Source organism: Peromyscus eremicus, chromosome 3 (assembly GCF_949786415.1).
Source record: "Peromyscus eremicus chromosome 3, PerEre_H2_v1, whole genome shotgun sequence".
Taxonomy (NCBI): domain Eukaryota; kingdom Metazoa; phylum Chordata; class Mammalia; order Rodentia; family Cricetidae; genus Peromyscus; species Peromyscus eremicus.
The window spans coordinates 18,858,953-18,881,776 of NC_081418.1; the positions used below are offsets into that span (position 1 = coordinate 18,858,953).

General features: G+C 38.2%; 1 protein-coding gene across 1 annotated transcript in view; it reads right to left on the bottom strand.

The window, feature by feature from the left end:
* Positions 1–748: 748 nt before the first annotated feature.
* The window catches only part of Sgce (sarcoglycan epsilon), a 70,977-nt gene continuing 48,901 nt past the window's right edge, over positions 749–22,824 (bottom strand). The window contains exons 6-11 of the mRNA XM_059257346.1: positions 19,911–20,073; positions 17,216–17,427; positions 16,263–16,289; positions 15,396–15,584; positions 4,045–4,088; positions 749–1,034 (exon numbers count right to left, since the gene is read on the bottom strand). Of these exons, the coding sequence (XP_059113329.1) occupies positions 1,018–1,034; positions 4,045–4,088; positions 15,396–15,584; positions 16,263–16,289; positions 17,216–17,427; positions 19,911–20,073 (652 nt within the window). The 3' untranslated portion in view covers positions 749–1,017. The remainder of the gene's footprint in view (positions 1,035–4,044; positions 4,089–15,395; positions 15,585–16,262; positions 16,290–17,215; positions 17,428–19,910; positions 20,074–22,824) is intronic.

Here is a 22,824-nt window from a genome sequence, read left to right on the forward strand (position 1 = left end):
AGTGTTTCCCCAAATGAACAGGTATATTTTTTCCAAAGGAAATTCAATCTGGTTGCCAGATAAAACAATACATGTCAACTAAACAGCTAACCCTAAACACCACAGCAATTGTCTTAACACCCAAAGATGTAAGACCTGAAAATTAACGGTCCAAAGTAAAAAAGAATTATTTGGAAAATCTTATATGAACTTACCTTATCTTTACTAGGACTTAGTTCAGTTACTAATGTTAAGTTTCTTCTGTAAGAATACATTATTTGAAAAGGCCCGTAGCTGATATCCATGATAACCCAACAGCGTTGGAGTCATAAAACAGAATAAAATTGGATGAGGAAAGTGCCAAGCCTGGAACATGAAATTTCCCATAGTGGACACTGCGGGGTTAATTTACAGCCCTATTAGCAATTGTTCTCTCTGTGTGGAACAGCCCTGGCTTGCAAACATCCAATTAGAAAGCCAAGTATACACCCTGGGCCGCCCTACATAAAATGGGCATGTTCTAATCCACATCCCAAAACACCATCCTTGCTCTAAAGTACTCTATGAAATACAATATGAAGCCACAGGCTCTATGGTCCACGGGAGTTGAAGCATTATTTAAATGGCTTGCTCACTTGGAACACAATTTATAAATTCGTAAGAAGCACTTAATAAAAATCTCATTGAATAACCCTGCTCCTAGCAACGAATAGATTTCTACTACACAGGAGGCAATCAAATACATTTCTGAAGAAAATTTTACTGCACATTAGGCTTCATTAATATTTATTTTAAAGATCACTTTTTATTGTAACAAATATAAAGTCATTGATGTCTTATAAATTTTCAAAAATGCTTTAAGTACAAAAAAAATACATTAGTAAATGAAACATAGGTTGTAGTATTTGGTATATACTTAATACAGTCAACATGCATAACTGCTGTCAGAAAAGCTCATGCATTATTGGAGAGAAAGACAACGAGACACACTGTGCTGTTGCTGATTATAAACTCATCGCTTCGGTCAGTTTTCTTTCTTCAGGGATACCATTTACCTGTAACCAAGATGACAATATGAGCGTGAGTTTGCAGAACATGGTCCATCTAGATTTGGAACACAGGAAATTATTACAAGAAAGCCTCTCTTTTAAAATGTGTACAATGCTTGTATTATGACTAAACTTTCTAGTTAATGTAAAACACGGTGAGTTTTGTTATACCTCTTCACATGTGTATCTTGTATATTGCTCATATTTGACTCTTTGTCACCGTTTTTTTTCATATTCTCCTTTTTTCCTTCAGGTTCTCATCACATCACTTATCCCCTTCCTTGTCCCCAACAGACTTCTACTTTCATGTTGTATACAGGACACACACATACATATATCATACATACATATATGAAAACCTAGACTGCAGGGAGAATTTTTCTATCAATTTAAAATAATTTTATTACCTTATTTTTCTCTGTTTGGTTTTAAAGGAGGTGAGGGAGGGAGGAAGAAAGGAAGGGATTAATTCTGAATTAGCATCCACCAGGCTGCAGTGTTTTATTTTCTCAAAAGTTATAGCTTGAAAATTTCTCCCACAATAAACAAGCAGAATGGGGTTGACTGCGGGATGTAGGACTGTACCTTTTAATGGTGGCTTAAAAAATATCACGTGGACTGGAAGGGCAGAGAAAATGAGAGTGTCTGAAAGAACACCAAGCCTCCTGTCTTGGCCCTAGTCCAAAGGCAGTGCTATTGTCTGCCCTTAACGGCTCTATTATCACAGCCAGTACTGGAGCCCAGCAACGCAGCCTCAGCAGCCAGGTCACTTGCTAAACTTCGGATGAGAATTTAAAAAGAAACAACTAACTGCATGAAACAAGCTGCTAATCTCCTTTCAGCTGATGAAGTCCATACAGGCAACTACAGATAAAATTACCTGCTCTCCAGGACATGACCGGAGTGCCTCCTTTCATAAAGAAAAAACCTGGCACTGTTTCATAATAATCATGCACAGATTAGCCCTCCACATGGTGCTAGGATAAGCAGGGTGAGGGAACAGAACAGCTCAACTGTACTCATGAAAATACACAATCGGTCTGATACCTATGCATTTGCAGATGGGACAGAATAAATTGGAAGCCGAGAAAAAACATTTTTATGTATTTTTATGAATACAATGAGAATAAAGGATCTAACTGTCCCTTAGCTCCCTACCCACAAGTCCTAGCTCCACTTAGTTTTAAATGTTTGAGAGGCAGAAACAACAGTCTCTCAGAGCTATACAAAATGCTAAGGTGGTCTCTCTCCCTTGACTCTCCGACCCTCTGGCTCACTGAGGAGACAATAACAGAGCACACAAGATAAGACAGTGCCCTTTTGTCAGTAACACGAGCCAAAGTGCAGAAAACACAAGAAAACAAGAGGGGGGAAGGTCAGTCCTAAGGAGAAGGACGAAATCTTCCTCAACAAAAATGCCTGCTCCCCAAAACCTTTTTAGAAAAACAAATTTGAAAATGAGGTTGAGCAGCCAAAGTCATCCAAGGGGAAGCCTTTTCTTATCACATATACTCAGCTCTAAATGCTCCTTCCATCAGGGACAGGGAAAGCAGCACCCCAATATATCAAACAAGTGCCATCATCTACTAACACCATCCCCAAGAGCACCTACTCAAGACGTCTGTTCTCTCTCCTACTAGGCACATAGATTAAAAAAAAAAAAAATCTAGATTTTTACAAGTCTCCAAAAATATTTACAAGTTTCCTAGAGATGATCTGACTTCTACTCATTATACGCCTCAAATAAGCAAGAACCAGAAAACAGACATCTCAGGAGAGGCAGCCGTGGTGGTTAGAGAAGAAGATGCTGCATCATTTCTGCACCTGTCATGTTCCTTTCAGGTTTTTTCCTCTTTAAAAAGATAGGCATGGAATTGGGAGAGAGAAAGAATTCGAAAATTTTCCTCTTTCAGCAACACATATTTATAGCTAAGTTTGTTTCTTCATCAATCTTTTCAATGTTTACAGAGCAGCACCACCCATCAATATATTGAACGGTCTGCTTGAATCACATTAGCATTTAATTAAAACAAGCAATCAAAACTGTAGGAACAATTCTGATAAACATCATCTTATAATTAAAATCTGATTAAAAAAAACTTTATTATACTTGCCTCAAATCTTTGAAAAGTTGTCAAACGAAAATCTCCTTAAATTCCCGAAAGCAGTAATAGAGAAGATAATTCTGAATGAAAATATCCAACACATTTCTACATGTGGCTGACATTTTTTGGAGACTCACTTAATGGTTTTCCTACCACAAAGCCACTATTCATACTTAGAATTCCACACTCAACTTACATTTTTAGACCTTCTCTTGCTTTTCCAAAGGAGGAACAAAGGCATTACTGGTTGCCTGGCAATTAGAACTAGGAATCATCCACTAATTAGGAGACAATCGTGAATAAGTGAGGGATGAATGAAATAATTGGCTGTGGAAAGTTCTGAGGGGCACTTGAAAGAAACAAACTTAAAGAAAGCAAGTTTTGGGGAAACATAACAGCCCCGGGGAGAATTGTCCACCATCTTGTCGTCACTGGTCATGTTCGAATGGCCTTTTAAAGCGCCTCTAAAGCCAGGCCAACCATTTCTCATTGATCGCCCTGAAGGCTCAGTGATTAGTCACAATGGCTTCCCTTTGTGAGAGTCAGTTTCAACCTACTCACTTACTGAGACAAATCCTGGATCCATCCAAGCTAAAAACCTTTTATTTCAAGGAGAAGAATAGGGAGCACCCTCCACCCCCGTGGAAGGGGAGCTGAATTCAGTCTTCCTTAATTAGACGGGACCTCCATGGATGCTACTGCTTTCAGACCACTTACCCTTTGTCATTCTGATGACAATTTAGGCAATAATCTAAGCTATTATTCTGAGGTTCTAAGTCTAATTAGGGAATGATACAACTGTTTTTCCTTCCTTGATGAAGATGAAAGTGTCATCAATTATATAGCACTATGATTATCTTTTAATATATTAGCTTCATTCATAATCATCAAATTAGCGTTTTAGTACTCACCTGTAGTCTGCTGTTGAGGAATCTGAGTCTGGTGTGGCAAGTTCCTGGAAATGATTAACACTATTGAGTAAAAGTGTGTTTTCACACTTGTAAAGAGAGAACAAAGTCACATTGAGATGGAAACCTGCATGGAGAGACAGGACCCAGATGACGTTCTCAGCCTCCCTCTCAGGAGCTCAGACATGAGGAGACTGAAGTCCAAGGAAGATAAATAGCAGTCCCTGATAATGCTCATGAAATGCTCACATAAGACATAAGGTTTTTCTTTTTTCATCCTGTTACATGAGGAAATAGCCTTAGAGTCCCAAAGTCACATAGCTAAAAACAGTGATTCCAGCAACTGAATTAATGTTCTGTACAGTTTCAAACTAGGTCTAGATCATAGAACAGGTATGTATCTATGCATACATAAATGTGTATATGTATGTACACATATCATCATCATCACCACCGGCACACTGGAACAGCTTTTAAAGCATATCACCATCTTTATTCATTATCCCAAACACGTGTTTTTTTTATCTTCATCCCAAGAAAGTCAATTTTCCCAACTGGACCAGTGGGAATGCAAGAGTCACCCTGGACCTTTCTCTTTCCTTCCATTCCCAAAGTCAGTCAGTTGGGATCTCAGGATACTTCTCAGTCTTGGTTAATCTGTTCCCTTCTTCTCTACCTTCATTTCTCCTTTGGAGTGTCTGACAGGTCTGATGTATTTCATGTTCCTAGTCTTCCTCCCTTACAATCTACTACGCTCACTGCTGTCAGACGATCTCACAAGACACAAATTTGTAACAAACACCTCAATATTTCCTTAGATCTATCAGCAAATTAAATTTCTGGTTTCTTTAGTATGTCTTAGGCAGTCAGAAAACTATCTGTTCCTCCACAAAAAAAAAAAAAGAAAGAAAAGATGGATAAACCTGTCCCTACATGAGAACCTTATCTGTTTGAAACAAAACCTGTTTGAAAAATACTCAATGAGCCCACATTTGCCACTGCAAACCCAACTCTAAGTTTATTATAGCAGATATATGTTACTTACAAAAAGTGTGTCTGTGTGTATTTGTGTCCCTGCACGAGTGCCATGGCACAGGTGTGCTCAGAAGTCAACTTGCAGATGTCAGTTTCTCCTTCCATCATATGGGTCATAAGGACTGACCCATCATCATCAGGTCACTTATGCTAGGCAGCAGGTACTTTAGCCATGAATCATCTCTCATTGGCTCATTTTAATATATATATTTAATATATATTATATATATTTAATATTTTATATATATATATATATATATTGCACAGAGCAGATACATATTACTCTTATGAGTAAAAGATTCCATATGAATGCATTAAATGTTGAAGTATTATTTTAATTTAAAAAATAACATCTTAGGAACCACCTCTTTGGGATCTGGGAGATAGCTCAGTAATCACTTGCTGGACAAGCATAAGGATCAGAATTCAGATTCCCAGCCTCCCCATAAATGCCAGGTGGGTGTCAGCTTGCTCATAATTCCAACACCAAGGAGACAGAGACAAGGGGTTACCCCTGGTGAGGAGGGAGGTGATTAGTCTAGGGATCAGCAGGTCCCAGTTTCCACTGAGGCACTGCCTCAGTGGAAAAAATGGAAGTTCTTAAGGAAGATTCCTGACATCAACCTTGAGTCTCCACGTGCACACATGCATTCTTCATGCACCCACATATGTGAACATGCATATACATGCACCACACACAGATACATGCAAAAAGTAAAAATAAAAAGGACCTCTTCTACATGTTTTCACTCTCTAGGCACCCCTAAATTAGATGATAGTTAGGCCATTTAGTATGCATTCAAACATGTGCTGACTACCACTATAATTCGATGCATAAGCTATTTTGTTGCCCCAAATTGCCTTATTAGTAAGAACCATCCTATTTTGTTAATAACTCTAAGAGGAAAGAAACACGCAATTTTTTGAATGAATATATGCAGAAGTGAGATACTTACAAAGACTCAGGTAATATGCACATATTTATTAATGTGTAGATGTACAAATTCTATGTCAAATTTTCATATTGTTATTAGTTCATGAAAATATACAATCTAGGTTGTAGGTGGAATAAAGCCCAGAGTCAACCTATTCTATGTGGTAAGGACTGTCCAAGCTTTTTGTTTCTCTTTAGCAGTGCTGAAATCACACACAGAACTCTGATGTACCAAAAGTGAATAAAGGAAGCAGGAAGCCTGCCTGTTTGAATCCTTTACCTCACATGCAGCCCTAAAATGTGTCTAGTAACTAAGAGTTTGAAAACCACTGATCTGAATCATTCCTGCCAGGTATGTCTTATGTTCCAAATAAAGGGGCTGGAGAATGGCTTAGTGGGCCAAGTATTTGCCACAAAAGCACAAGGACCAGAATTCGGATCCCCAGAATCCCGTATAAATTGCTGGATGAGTATGTCAGTCCTCCTAGAATCCAGGACCTGGAGGCAGGGGCTGGAGACCAGGAATGCGTGAAGCCATGATCCAGAGCCTACCCAACAATAAGCACCAAGTTCCAAGGAACATCCTGCCTCAACCTAAGGTTGATAGCAATTAAAAAAAGATGTCCCAGCCAGATGGTAGTTGCACACGCCTTTAATCTCTTCTCTCACATAGTCTGTCATTGGCTGCAATAATGAAGTCTCACTTGGACACCTGCTAGTTCTAAACATGAAGGAATAGATGAAGTAGCCATACCACGGCAGGAAGGACAGCTAAGCAGCCTGGTCTCTCTGTACCTCTCTGTACAGCTTGGTCAGGAAATTGTTAATATTAGTTCATTTGACTTTAGACCTTAGAAAACAATTAACTGAGGCTCTTTTGCACGATGAAAGAATTATATGTAATCAGAATATGATTGTTCCTGAATGTACAAACAGAATTATGCCTGAACGTTTTTAAATTTAAAGGTTCTGAGGAATCCCTGCTTTAAGGGACTACGATAATGCACACTGACAGATGAACTTGGTTCCTCTAACATGGTAGAAATTATTTGGATTTTTTTTTCTCCTGAAAGGAAAAGTGTAGTTCCTGTGTGTCTTGGTTTAGTGATGATTTCCTTTGTAGTCATTTATGTGTATCGCAAGTTTTTGGTAGCACCAAATGAATCTGTTGTATGACAGACTTTTAAAATAACTTCTGTATATTATATATATGAAATGGCTTTTATTGAACAGCTATCTTCCACTTTAAATTTATGGAACTATCATGATGTCAAAATAAAAAAGTGGGAAGAGTCAAAAAAAAAAAAAAGATGTCCCAGCCAGATGGCAGTTGCACAAGCCTTTAATCCCAGCACTCGGGAGGCGGAGGCAGGCAGATCTCTGTGAGTTTGAAGTCAGCCTGGTCTACAGAGTTTTCTCCACAACAGCCAAGGCTGCATAGAGAAACCCTGTCTCAAAAAAAAAAAAAAAAAAAAGTCCTATGTCAACTTTGAGCCTGAACACACATGTGCACGCGCCCGCGCGCACACACACATACACACACACACACCACAGTAAAGAAGAAAAACATACATAATGATGGAAGTGGACACAGCACCTGTTAGGTGAGTACTGTTTAAAGCTTCCAACGTTTTGTTTGTTTGTTTGTTTGAACAGGTTCTTACTTGCTTTGTAGATCAGGCTAGCCTCCTACTCACAGACACCCTCCTGCATCAGTTGAGTGCTGGGATTAAAGAAGTATGCCTAGCCTAAACTCCTAATCCCTTCTAAATGCCTTTTAGTGATTAAAAAAAAAAATCAGGTCCCACTTAAAAATGCATTGCTAAGGAAATAACAAAATCCACTCTCACTCAAGTTAAAAAAACTATTTGATAATTTACACCAATGATTACATCCTCTTTTGCTATTAGGTTTACTTATGCTCATAGGGTTTAGGGAATTTTTTTTGGGGGGGGTTGTTTGTTCAGAAGTTCATACAGTGCATTTATATTGGTTTTGGTCACAAAGGTAGAAAAATTGATTTAGAAACCATGAAGAGATGAGCTGTGCATTTAACAATGGAAAAGCCAAGACCTTTATTACACAAGTCAAAATGCAATTATATGGGCCCTTGGGATGAGCGTGGATGAGCTTCATTGCAGATCCTCAGGCGTAACTGACATGGGTCTGTTCTACATTTGAAACTGCGCTACACTTCCCCTACATTCTGTATACACTTCCTCATTCTCCATTAGCTCCAGGCACACCTAGTCTAACAACAAATTAAACCAACAGATTTTGACAAAAATCACAGAGGAAAGAGGGGAAAACCCAGGGTCTGAGTGTTCTGACACATATAGTCAAAGACAGCAATTTCCCATAAGCTGTGAATGAAGGATACCCTAAATTTAAAATCAGTATTTGGAGAAGGCCACTTGTAACTCTACACCCTTGTTGGGCCTCTCAGCACATTCTTCGATGGAATATTGTTTAAAAACCAATGGTTAAAAACAATCAGTGTCTGTTTTTCCTGAATATTTTCTTCGGCTATACTTCCAAACTTACAATTACAATGGTCTTGGGTGGCTGATGAGATATTTTTGGTTAAAGAACATATACACTTATAGGAAATTTGGAAAAGGTACATGAAAGAGTCATTTTATAGTTGAATCAGTCTGGGGGTTTCAAACAACCAACATTGCATCTGACTGAATGACGTACGTGGTCTCCTGAACCTGCAAATGAAACTTTAGATGACATATAAAAAAACCTCTTGTGTGCAAAGAGGTTAAATAACAACAACAAAGTTGAGCTACTTGTGAGCATTCTTACCTGTGTGTGAACATGTAGGAAACTGAGGTGTGTGTGTGTGTGGGGCGGGATCTTGGATTAGAGGCCAGCCTGGGATACACAGTCAAGTCTGGCCCACCAAGTCTCTATGAGGTCATGTGTGCCACCTAGAGTAGGAGGGCGCTCACAAAAGCACTGCAGCAGGAATACTGAATAATATGCCTACAACTGACTCTACTGGAGCTGTGATGAAGACAGAGCAGTGTGGGATGTGGGAACATGTCCATCTTTGCAGAAAACAGACCACTAAAAGCAATTAGACAGGAGAGCGGGGCTGACTTCAAACAGAGAACCTATAATCCTTCAAAGAAAGGACCTTTATAAAGTCATAAGAGTATTTAGAGTAATTAAGTTTTTAATGGACTTATGGAAAGGTTATAATATGTAAACTGTAGCATTATATAGAAAGCTAAGAAAAACTGTAATTCTCTAAATTATTAGCATTAATTATTTCCCAATTTTATTGCCATTAATTACCTGCGCCTAAATAGAAAATTGTGCAAATTAGTCATTGCACAAGCTTCATTCTTTAGGAAAGCAAAGGTAATAATTTGCAAATTAGTAAATAAGTGATTTTGGAGAGAACACAATTATTCATTATTTGTACAATGGTTGCAAGGTAATTTACATTGTTGGCTATCCTGTAGAGTCATTCTATGAGTAAGGTGGATGATTATCAACCGATTATGTTGTTACTTGCTTGAAGACTCAAAAAACAAAGTGACTTACATAAGAGCAGAGAATCTACGCCAGAATGGAAAGAAAATGGCATTCAGTGTGCAGATGTCTTTTAAAATAATAACTTAGCAAGAAGCAGTAGTTATATTATTTGGGAAATTTGCCTATTATTTCAGAAAAAAACTTCATTTTCCCCTTTGAAATGATGGACCTACAACTCTTTTTACTGAGAAATCAGGAAGTTTGAAGAGGACAGAAGGGAAGGACACACCAAACCTAGAAACACTGTTTTAGTTTTAAATGTAAAAACCTTCATTTTAATTAAAATCAACTCTATATTCTATATGATATATAAAGGAGGAAGACTCCTCCATCCGATTTTTTTCAGTTTTTCCCTTTTGCTTGTTTAAGTCCAGAAGCAAACTCATTATAGCTTTAACGTAATGCAAGAGAAACCAACAGGACTTAAATGCACCAAACAACAATGAGCCCATCACTTACAGTGTATACTTACAGAATTAAAAATTTTGTAAATAAATGGCTCTGCAATATCCTCGGCAGCTGATGGTTCTTGTCAATAGGAACACCGTGGTCTGGGTCTATGGGAACAGTCAGTTTCAACTGACAGTTAACTTTCATTAAAACTTAATTTTTTATATGTGGAATTTTACCTTGAAAAGTTGGTTTTCATTAACGCTGAAGAGAAGACAAATGGAAAACACTCAAATAAAAGCTAAAATTAGTTTACTAGCTTTAATTATAAGACTTAATTGCACTCTTAGAGTTGTTGATTTGCAAAAAAGATTTGAGTAGAGCCTACCTCCTGTTTAAGGGGCACTCAATTATCCTGGATTAGATGTTAGGTTTAGTTCAATGGATAAGGACAATTTTTGCATAGCCAGTTAAAAATGTCACAGGAAAGTGTATGGGGCATTTTCTCATGTTCTCCATTACATAAGGGCCCTCTGGGAAAATGCTTCACCTAGAAAAGGTCAGGGGCTATGGAGCTTGTTACAAAAAGAATAAGGAAGGAGATCATCCCCCTGAAGGGTAACATAGCTCCTAGACACTTCAAAATACATCAATGTTTCTCTAGAAAATTCAGTATTTGGGATCTTCCAGTCAATGCGCTTCTCAAGGCATAAAACCATATATTGACTACAGCCCCTAGAGTATTTCCATTCCTTTATTTATTTTTCGTTCTTCAAGATTCAGCATTTTTCTCTCTCACCTGGCCACTGTTTTCAAGTCAGTACTAATTGCTCACTTCCCCACAGCATTTCCTTCAAGCAGCTGAAGAATTTGATGAAAAGTCCAAATGTTTAACTGCAACCCAAACCTTATAGATAAAATCCAGTCCTGTTTCATACTTCCAAACATGCCCTTTGGGGGAACTTAGAAAAAAGTTTGGGTGGAAGAGTGTATGTACCACCTACACTCTAACTGCACCCCGTTAGGATGACCCAAGAGGCTTTGTAATTCTCTAAGCTGTGAAATGGGGATTCTCAGTGATGGTCCTGCTCTTATGATGTGTACTTCTACCAGCCTCCAAAGCCCTGACTCAGGGCTGAGCTCCACATTGGAAAAGCTCCAAGAGGTTCTGAGCACCATGGTTTGGAGATGGTGTTAGATTGTCTTCAACTTAAGGACATAAAATTCTATGACTCAGAACTTAATCTTGCAGCTATACAGAGTATCTTCTAAAGTTTTGGTTAAGCCTCTAGTTAAACACATCACCTCAATTTCAATGACTCTTTGGGTCAAGGCAATTCACACGTAAGAATTATTTTTAAATTTGATGTCTAGAAATCGATTGTATTAAGGAAACTGCCAATGGCGGTGGGGGGAGGGCATCAATAGAAATGTATGCATTGGGAGACACAGACAACAAAGGAAGGATTAGTAAGCCTGACTTAGCTAGTGCTTGTCCACACTATCAAGGCAATCAGACAGGTCTAAGAGACTGCCCAGAGCAGAAAGCACTAAGGAAACATGGTGACTACTGTGCCCTTAAGAAAATGTTGGAAGAGAAAAAGGACATGACTGGAAAACTAGTGAAATCTAACAAATGTCTGCAGTCTAGGCAACAGCAAAGCACCATTGTGAAGAACCTCACTGTGGCCGTGGGCGCACACAGTACCACGAGATGTTAAAGAGAGAAAGTGACTGAAAGTCATGGTAGACTCTCTATTATCTCTGCAACTTCCTTGTACCTCCAAGATCGTTCCAGACTCATATATAGCATGAGTAAACACATTAGAAAAGATCAAATTAAACTGACCTTCCATCTCTATCTACATCACGTGGAAATTGTATCACCTGGTCATATTGTCTCTGCAATTTGAAAAGTAAAAGGAACCGTGTACTAAATGCACTCCTTTTTCTAAGCATGTGCTATACCTCCTACTGCTTTTCTTCCTCTTTTAATATCCCTGTGCTTGTAATGGCTCAGAAATACCTTTGAGGTCAATGACCACACACTCTCTATCCAAAGCAGACATCAGAATTGGTAACTAATCTCCACACTGACCTCATTTATCCTTGTCTGTTGTTGGTGTCTTAAATTTGTCACACACAAATGATCATGCTTCTTTATTTATTTTTTTACTGGATAATTTATGGTGTTAGTCTGCAGCCCTGTGAAATATTGTGCCAAAAAAAGAAAATATTTCTATGTAAGTGATAACAGTGGCAGCCTTTAGTTACACAGCTGTTGTGAGCGCTCTATACCTCTCAAGTGGATTGACTTGTCTAAAATACCAAATTAATTTCCGTGCAGCCTTGAAGGAAAGCTTCGAATGTTCCCGAGTCTTACTTCTAAGTTCATATAAGTGTTTAAGCCATATCACTTTGCCTGACTATTTCTGCTATCAAATCCGAGGAATAAGCATGAAATCCTATAGCTGATCAAATTCTTTACCAATGGTAAGTTTAGTATGCTCGGATGTGTGAGGCTGAAATGTTAGCCCTTTCACAAAAGGCTAACGAGCAACACGAAGAAGCAGCAGCGTCCAAGCCCACACCTGGCTAGGAAAACCATATGCCTCAATAAATGCTTCATTTTCACCTTCAAAACTCAGCTCCATCCAGAGGACCAAAATATTTATGTGTCTACTTGATACCAAAATAAAGCTTTTTTAAAAAAGCAATGATTTTCAGTTAAAGTGTAAAAGTTGAATTTTTGTAATAAAAAAAGTGTTGATGAATCTAACACAATAAATTCCCTATTATCAGGCATAGTTAGAAAATGAGGTTAATCACATATTCTGGCTTATAGTGAGTTACCATAGAGACCGTGCACATATTATCCATTTCCAAGAATAAAAGACAGATAATATACACTCAACACCGAAGCGACACCGAATGTAATTTAATTTTCCTCTGATGAGTCAGGCGCACTTGATGATCCCACAGTGCCTCAGAACAATCACTGTGAACATCATCAATTATCTATGGACCCTATTTATATAGAAGTGCTAGTTAATGGAGCTTTTCCATTAGCAGAAATAGGAATAATACAAAGGGTTTCTGGACTTCAAAACACATATATGTTGAAATTGCTGAAGTTCAGTGTAATAACCTATTGTATCTGCAAAGAGCAGATCAGCATAATGGTATTCTTGACAGGTTCTGGAAAGGCCTGAGAGAAGCAGACACTTATAAACTAGACAGAAATTTTTATATACTGATATATAAAAGGGATTTATATATCAGTAGCAACAGTGTAAAATTCTGGCACAGGAAAGTCACCATTTTTCCAGGAAATATTTGTTATTCTCAACATACATGACTGGAAGGGGTATCTTTAAAAGTGCAGCAGTCTCTCCCTTCTCACTTACACGTCACTAACACTAGGCTAACTGCATGACGTATACCCAAGCTCTCAAACTCACCATAGCAAGTAATTCCTGTTGTAGTCTAAAGTTTTCCATATTGTGACGCCATTACCAGAAACACTCCCAGACCTGTGCTCTCTGGAGAGTTAGCCACTCTAACCGTTTCCCACAGGTTCAAGAAGTATCCAGTGAGACAGCCCAGCAGATAAAGATACTTGCTACAAAGGCTAATGACCTGTGAGAGACTCCTAGGACCCACACAGTGGAAAGAGAGAATCAACCCCTCGAAGTTGTCCCTAACCACCCCATGAGCACTATGGCATGCAGCCCTCCCCAAAATAATAAATGTAAAAAATAAAAAATAAAAAATCTTGTTTTCAAGGATATGTAATAACTCCATGTTTTGAGAACTATGAATCCTCTACACAATGTAAGAAACAGTACTTAAGTACCAAACATGATTCTGAGAATGAATAATATTCTTCTCAATTTTCATCTAAAAATTAAATAGATGGATAAGCTGTAAATTATTACAATATTCTTAAAACTACTGATTTTTCTATCAGTCCCTAATTCTAGGAAATGGGGTCTTAGATAAGCCTATAACAATAGGCCACTAACCTTTATAAAGAGAACATGAATGTACATACATTCTCTACATTAAATATTGTGAAACTTATATATGCACATCACTAGTATAATAATTATTTCTAAAATCCTGAATTCAAATGTATGCAAAGTTTGACCACCACTGAAGGACTTGAATTAGTTACACACACACACACACACCACACACAGCCTTAGCTTATACAACCAACCCTAAGTAGATAGAAATTTAAGAAAATATTTACAATTGCGTTAGATTTTCAGAGTGTTTTGGGTAAATGCATGGAGCCAGGCTGTTTATACTGTTCCATGGGATTATTGTTTGATCTTATTTAGCACATACATTTTACATTATGATAAAATAAGCACTTTCAATGGAAAAAATATTTGTGTCTAATATGATTCTCAGGTAAAGTTTTAAACAGATTTTACTTTTACATCTGTGTGTGTGTGTGTGTGTGTGTGTGTGTGTGTGTGTGTGTGTGTGAAGGAGTAAGGGACAGAAGGACAGAGAGATTTTTCTGCATATCCATACCATTCACTTTAAAAATAGGAACGAACACAAAAATACAACTGTGGCTCCTAGTTCTTGGGGCATCTCAATTTAACCCATTCTAATATAAGGTAAACAAGGAAAAAAGAGAGCTATATTCTAAGTGAATAAATGACAGATGCGCCTACCACTTCATCTATCAAAATCTAGCTTCTAAGCGTATAAAATCCCTCACCTTCCTTCCCCACACCTATTCTTTAAGGCCCCTCATGGCTTCCTGACCATTGTCTTTGAAGTATGAGAGATTTGCTCTAACTGAGTGTATGTTCACCTGGACATGGTGACACATGCCTGTACTTCCAGCACTCAGGAAGCCAAAGCAGAACCAGAAGTTCAAGCCCAGCCTGGGCTACATGAAAGCCTGCCTTAATAATAATAATAATAATAATAATAATAATAATAATAATAATAATTTCAAAGCCCAAATCAGAGCTGCTTGTTTTGATGTACAAACAGACACACACACACACACACACACACACACACACACACACACACACACATCTTTTATACAGAAAAAAATAGTTTGATTATAGTTCTGTGGTAGTTAAAAGAAAATCAAACCCATTGCCTCTTAGGAATAATGTGATGGTCATGCTTTAGTCTATACCTGTCTTTTAACAATGAGTTCATCTTAGGACAACATATGGATTATTATTAGTGTCAATTTCTCACATATTAATGTTGGTACATTTTTATTACCAATGAAAAACATCTGGAAAGTGATTCTTTTACATTATGTCAGGCCAAGCCATGATATTTTGGTATGGTGTTCTCTAATAATAAACAAACCAAACCAGTAACAGCTAAATGCTATGGTTTTGACAGATCCTAATAAAATACCCATGCATGTTGGCAACTGTGCCTCCACATGGATACTTACTGCTGTGTCTGCATCAAGGGCATGTTGGTGCTGTCGTAGTTGTCTGTGTGTAGGGGAGGTATGATTTCCCCAGTCACAGGGTGAAACACGGGCAGTGTAGACAGGGGCCATGCAATCTCTCTGTTTTTGGACATGTCTCGAAGCTCCTTGGTAGATTTCTGAATAGAACTGTGATGGACAAGTTGGATGCTACATAAAAGAAGAAATAAAACAACACATTTAAAATGATGTATTAGCCTAATGAGTATCAGTTTGAAAAAGACACTTTCTTTAAAAAGAAGACATTATTGCTTTGGAGGTGTTCTACAAACTAGCTCAGAAAAACATACATCTTACACACCTTTATGTAAGTCTCAAGTTAAACTCAGCTACTATGTTAATATTAAAGCCCAATTCATAAACTAGTTACCTATTTATTTTCTATGATTAAGATAAAATCATGACAGCTTTTATATTATTGCTTCTGGTGGGGGCAGTATTTATAAATACTCACAGGAGTTTCATTTTATGGAAGGTTATTACTGTAGACTCAGGAAAACGTGTATGAAAGGCCTTGTCATCTGTCCTCTGGTTTATAGAAATGCAAATTGGGAAATCACATGATATCAATGACATGTTAATATTCTGAATCTGAAATAGTTTAGGTTTAATTTTTATCTAGGTTACCTTAGGTTTTGAGCCCTTTTTATTTTTAGTGTCTGCCCATCCTAAACTTCTCTATTTAGAAAGCAGCTTTCACGTTTGTGAAGTCAACTATGAATGACGGTGAATGAAAATAAAGCGTGAGACACATGTACGGAGCATGATGGGAAACCAAGAAGTGACGGAAACAATGAGAAAGAAAATAACAGGAAAGAAGACACTTACTCTGGGGTTTGCATGTTTCTCTTTTCCCTAGAAACAAAACAAAATTTATGAATTAAATAATAGCATTGATATTTGGAACATTAAGACTATATGCTCATGGGACCTTGTGTGATGGGGAGATGCTGATGCTGTGACTCAAATGCAACCAGGCAGCATTTGCCAGCGGGTTTACAATATTGCTAGAATGAGTACACAGACAGCGATGGAATACTGATGAGAAACACACAGAAAATGGAAAAAATGGAGATTAAGAGTCAAGCTCTTGATTGAAATAAACTCTATGACATAATGAAATCAGGCTAGATGAAGAATGGAGAATTTGTTACTTGCTGCTTTATGAGTTTTTGAGCCTTTGCTTTGTTACCCTGACTTCCAAGTAATCTCAGGAGATTATCTTAATTGACATAGATGTCCTGAAAGTACTAACTATTCATGAAGGGAAGACTCATTACTCAAATGATACCTTATTTTCATTAATTTACTCCTGGGTTATTTTTTTTAATATATTTTAAACATTTAGATTGTGTCACCCTGTTTGACAGCAGAATGACTTCAAGAAGAATTCTGACCATCACTTTTCATCACACTGACTAAGACAATTTATTTATTTAAATGCAATTACCATGTCAATAGACTCCTGTCTCTGCTCACACAAGATGGCTCGCATAACCACGGTGTCTAGTCTCAATTATTCTTGCTACTGTTTTGCATCATGAATTTATATCTAGCCTTAATCATTTCTGAATAAAGTCATTTTGGCCCCTAATTTGGTTTGCTAGACTCACAACTACTTGTATTCGTTTTAAAGGGAAAAAGTGCCGCTGTTTGACTTGAACCCAACTTCATTTCCAGTGTGTTTTATGAACTAGATGCAACGCTGCTTTTCATGGGATCGTCTATGGCGTTGTCTTAACAGGCTTGTCAGGGCGTTACTAGGGTTGGAAAGTACTCACACTCCTTCTCGCCTGCAGCACATGATATAAGCGAGTATTAGGAAGAGCACTAATGCTACTGCCGAGGGCACGGCCAGTGTGACGAGGAAATCCGTGTAATAGTCTCTGCTTTTCAAAGAGTCAGAAGGGGGCTTGTACTCCCCACCATCAGGCAGGATCCCCTCACCACGAACCACTTCCTGATAGGTGGACACTTGCTTTGTTTTATCAACCTGATGCAAAAGAAAATAAGTACACATCAAATTAATAGCTACAAACAGGAGACTTTAAGATCCAGACACACCAGAACAGTCTTTGACAAATTACCTTCAAAAGCCAATTAGTTTTCCAATTACTTTACCATCCTGGTTTGCTGTTCTCTATCGGTGCTAGGGAAGTACGAATGAAGGCAGAAAAGACTTTATCGTAGCCTATTTTTCCTAGCCTTCTTGCAACATAAACACATACACACCTGCAGGCATGAGATGTGTGTGCATGTATCTGCTTGTTTGTTGCAAAGCAGAAGTCCTTAAGACCACTAAAAGTACGTTTCTTGTGACCAGCTTCTAGTGCAAATGTTAACAAACTGGCTGATAAACCAATACACGGGGATGCTTTGTAAGGTTACTGGAACAGGAAAAAGAAAAGACAATTTCCGATGTACTACTCGATCTTTCTTCTATTTGGCTGACATTAATGTTAGTAAAAAGAGCAGAAGACAGCCCCCTCCAACGGTGCAGCACTACTACATTCTATTCCAGATCACAGCGTGCATGCACTGGGCGGCATGGCCGCTCATCTTGTATTGACTGATCTGCCTTCATTGTGCTACGTTTAATTCTACTGAGGTTTTTATTGAAGGGCATTAAAAGGTAGCCACGTGAAATCTGTTTCATTTGGTGATTTTAAAAAAAATGTTGGGAGAATTATTTTCGGCTTTATTCAGCATCCTCTGCTGGAAAACTGAGCTTGGTTTTCTGCCACGCCAGCCAAGCCTTTAGTACCTGCAGAGGAATCGGCACACAGCCTTCTTCCAAACAATAACTAAATAACTCAATTTCCTGGCTTTTGATTCTTGCTATTAGGAAACTGGTTGTCCAACATAACCTTATACTTTTTTTTTTTTTAATTAGGTCCTGCTTTTACCATTTAAAAATATTTTTTATGTTTGTTGTAAGATTGTGTTATTTATGTTTATCTTTATTTTATTTTATTTTTAGGCAGAATGTAGTTTCAGCTGGCCTGGAACTCCTATATAGAACAGGCTGGCCTCAAACTCACCGAGTGCTGGGATGACAGGCATGCACCACCACACCCAGCCCAATAACTCCTTCATTTGAGCCTCCTTAAATACTAAGAATTTTTACGAAATATTTTTGTGGAATGACACGGCATAGAAATAAATATATACATGTAAAATTAAGATGAAAATTCCCAAACTTTTCAGTTATAAAAGCCTTGCCCTCAAAACTTTCAAAACGGAAATAATTTTTAACTTCTGGAAGTTAGACAGTGCTGCTAAACATAAATTCACGTGTAACAGCAGAGCCCCGAAGAGAATGTGGCTGGCAGGGCCTGCTGTCCCCTGGTTGGTGAGAGGGCAGTGTGGGGAAGTCATGGTCCCAGCTGCTCCCTCACAGCCTCAGATGATTAGCACCATGACTGAATTATTGCGCTCTGCAGTGCTAATATTTACCCAAGATTGTACATAAAACCACAGTTTAAAAGAAAAGTAATTTTATGTGATTTAGGAAGGCAAAGAAAGGGTATAATTTTTCCAAGATACAAAAGACAGGAGAAAAAGCACACAGGGCAAAAAGCCACAGGGAATGCTGAGAACCGCAGCAACGTGAGTAATGTGTTCTCTGGCCGGCGCCGGGCCTGGAAGGCCGCCCGCGGTCGCCTCTCTAAGACACGAGGTGACAGTTGTGTTTATATGTCAGCAGCTTTGTTCAGACGTCAGTTTTAAACTTAGATCGAAATCACTCGCCATCAATCATAAAAAGTGACAGAAGTTAAACCTAAAGGTCACCAAAGAATTAAAGGTCACAGAGAATTAAAGAATCTCAATAAGCTCAAAATATTGCATAGAGATACAAAGAAGACAAGCACTGTGGATAAACAGCAATATCATACATCTCTTACACATAAGCGTGTCAAACCACTTACATTTTTTAGCATTCAAATTCAAAACGTGTTTGCAACTGTCATAGAACAAATTTAATCAATAAAAAAAATTAAGGTAGTTTTTTTTAAAAACAAACAAACAAACTTCGAATGTTGATACATTTATTTTTAAGGCTGTGGGTAAAATACTGTCTTCCCTCAGAAACACTGCTCGTCTGCTGAGCTCTGTCATCTGAGTTTGTAGAACACTGGCTCACAGCAGAACACAGCTTCATCCGCTTCCTAGTGTATGCTGAGTTCACAGCCTCCTGCTTGTCCAAGAGCTTCATCTGGACCACCCACAAGCTAATTCAGCCTAGCAACTAATCAAGTGTAGAGTACAAAGGTGGTGGGACTCTTTCTTAAGTGGATGTACTATCATCTAATTTACCAAATCCTTAAAAACACGGAAGTCCACACAGTTGACAAAGAAAACTGAGGATTTAGTCCCAACAGCAGTTCAGGTTCTAGTCAGATGTTATGCCCAGACACATGACTCCTAATTACATTTGCAAAATCAAAATTTAAAAAAAGAAAAAAAAAAACTCACCAGTGAAATTTTGCACCAGTCAATGTAAAACTGAGTTCGAAACTTTTTATCGCATGTAATCACAGGCTCCATTTCTTGACTGCATCTCAACTGATTCTGTGGATTTTCAACTTCTCGTAAACAAGAAGAAAATGCAACATCGGCACCAACCATGACATAAACGCTGCAAAAATGTGAAACTCTCAAGTTATCCTTTAAGAAAATTGAACACTGAAAAAAAAAACCAAAAAACAATTTACCCCTGAAAACAAGACTTATCCCTTTGAATTGAGGGATTAACCAGAACCATCTCTGAGGTGGGAGTTAGGCTTTCAAAGCAGCGGTTCATGGAGGGCCTCCTGCTGTCCATTCCTTTATTCAATCAATATTTACTGAGTGCTTAGGTGTACCCAGGACTCTTTCCGTCCTATGTGAATGTCTAGAAGTTATATTTCATCCTTTTTGTTGCATTCAAACCAGCTACGTGCTATATACCCTGATTATTATATTTGGTCGACTACTTACAGATAAATTTGTTAAGAAAATAACCCTATCACTAAAATAATAGTTGTAAGTAATGGCTCTTCATTTGATTTCATCATAATGCAATTATGACATTACCCCTGTGAGCAGCCACGCTCTCTTTCGACTTCATTATTCAACTGGACATTTCTGTCAGTGTTTTGAGCCCTCTGCTAAGAAGTTCACCTAAGAGAAAACTGTTGTTTGGGCACCAAAGGAGGCAAACATGTTTTCTTGAAGAATGCCCTTAGAATTATGAGGAAAAGAGTTCACTGAATGGAGAAACAGGATTTCACAATAAAACAGACACAGTGGCAGCTGTGACAGGGACAGTCTCAGATAGGGATCTTATAAACTTTCCAAAGAAAAGGAGAAAACAGAAGAGATTCACTAAAGGACTATAATTTCTTTTCTTAAAAGGTAAGAATTAGCTATTTATAAAATCTGATAAGGCTACCAAGGCTCCAGCTGTCTTTGGGGAAAAACAAAATAAAACAAACAAACAACAACAACAAAAAAACAACACCAAAAAACCCCTGATCTCAAGACTCATAAAGTCCAAGAAAACTAAAAAAGAAAATTTTGAGTAAACAAAACAAAATTTGGAAGAAGAACAGTGAAGGTTTGCAAATGTACTCAAAGCTACAACATAAAGATAGTGTGTACTACATGGAGTTAGACATACAAATCAATAAAATAGAACCAAAAATCTAGAAATCAACTCTCATATTTAGTAAATGGATTGTTGTTACAAGAAAGTCTGATGGAAGCTGAATAATATTTACAATAAATGGTCTTAGAACAATTAGGTATCCACATGAAAATGAGGAAAAAATTAAGTCTCACCACCACTATCTCATGCCATAAAAACCAAGTTAACTCAAAACTGATCAAAAAAGACTTCTGGTTTTGGATCTAGCTAGCACAGGAGGAGATTGGCAATCACCACCATATTCTACCATAAAAAAACAAAAAATAAACAAACTGAAAAAAAGAACAATTTTTAGGCCCACAAGATAATAAGGCCGTAGAGAAAACTGATGCTCCGGGACTTGGAGAGACCAACAGATGAATACAGAGAATCAAAACCTCCTGGAAAAGAAGTTTGCAAGCCCGAGGGGCCCGTGAGGTGGTGGAAGAGGAAACCTTAGCTGCAGTTATAGAGCTGCTGGAGGGTCAGTGTAGAGAAACCTGAGAGTCACAAACTCCAGGGCAGTCTGCTCATCAAGGACCCCACATTTATGTGCGCTCTCACTAGCAGACCTGGGTTCACGTCTTCGGGAAACACAATGTGTTTGTGCTGTTGGCAAAAAAGAGGGAAAGGAACAATTCCGTTCTTAAAAAGGTCTGCCTTCAGGAGAAACAGTGCAGAGCCTCAACCGCTGGGATTAATGGAGGAGCCCAGCAGACCCGAGAGGGGGAAAACTCAACTCCACCTGCTGTACTAACCACTCGACTCCATGATGCTCTCAGCTCCAAGGCACAGGCTCACTTAAAACTGAGATCTATTCACAAAGCTGGAGAAACCTCTTCTAGTCCCACATCTTAACTACTTCTTAACTTACAGGAGTTCCTTTTACTCAGTATCAGTCTAAACATCACAGCTTGAAGAAAACTGAACAGAGTCTGAACCAGACCCAGCAACACTGGTCTACATAATGTGAGTTAAACAAACAAACAAACAAACAATAACAAATAAAAACCCTCAAAGAACAATCTTAAAATATTTTGAGATAACTATAAAGAATGCCATGATTTTTCCAAATTTTGGGGGCTATAGCCAAGGCAGTCAGTTCTTAGAGGGAAATGTATAGAGCTGAATGCATATATTAGAAAAGAGAAAGATTTAAAATCAGTCACGTAAACTTCCACTTTAGGAAACAAAAGCAAAACAAAACAAGTAGGCAAATTAAATCTGAAGTCCACAAATAAAAAGCAACAATAAAAATCAGAGAAGAAATGAATGAGTTGGAAACAAGACTGAAGAGGAAAATCAAGGAAATGAAAAGGAAATTCTTTTAAAAAATGATAAACAGGCAAATGGGGGTATACAAGTTGTTAATATCAAAAATAAATAGTACACGTTATAAGAGAGTTCATGGCACAATAAATCAAGGGATACCACGATCATCTCCATACGCAAAATTCGACTGTGCAGAGGAATAATTACGGGGAGATCCGTCTCACCTAACTAGGAGAAAGGAGAAAGTGGGGGGATCACCATCCACCACGGGAAGTCATCAGTAACCAGCCCTCAGTGTGGGGACAGCAGATCCACAGACTGCAGTCAGACCTCCCCACACTTTCAAGGGAACAATGCTAGTTTCCTGCAATGTCATTCAGAATACGAAAGCCAAGAGAGCATCTTCTAGACGGTGCCAATAAGCTCGCGCTTGCAAGGAGAGGCAGGGGA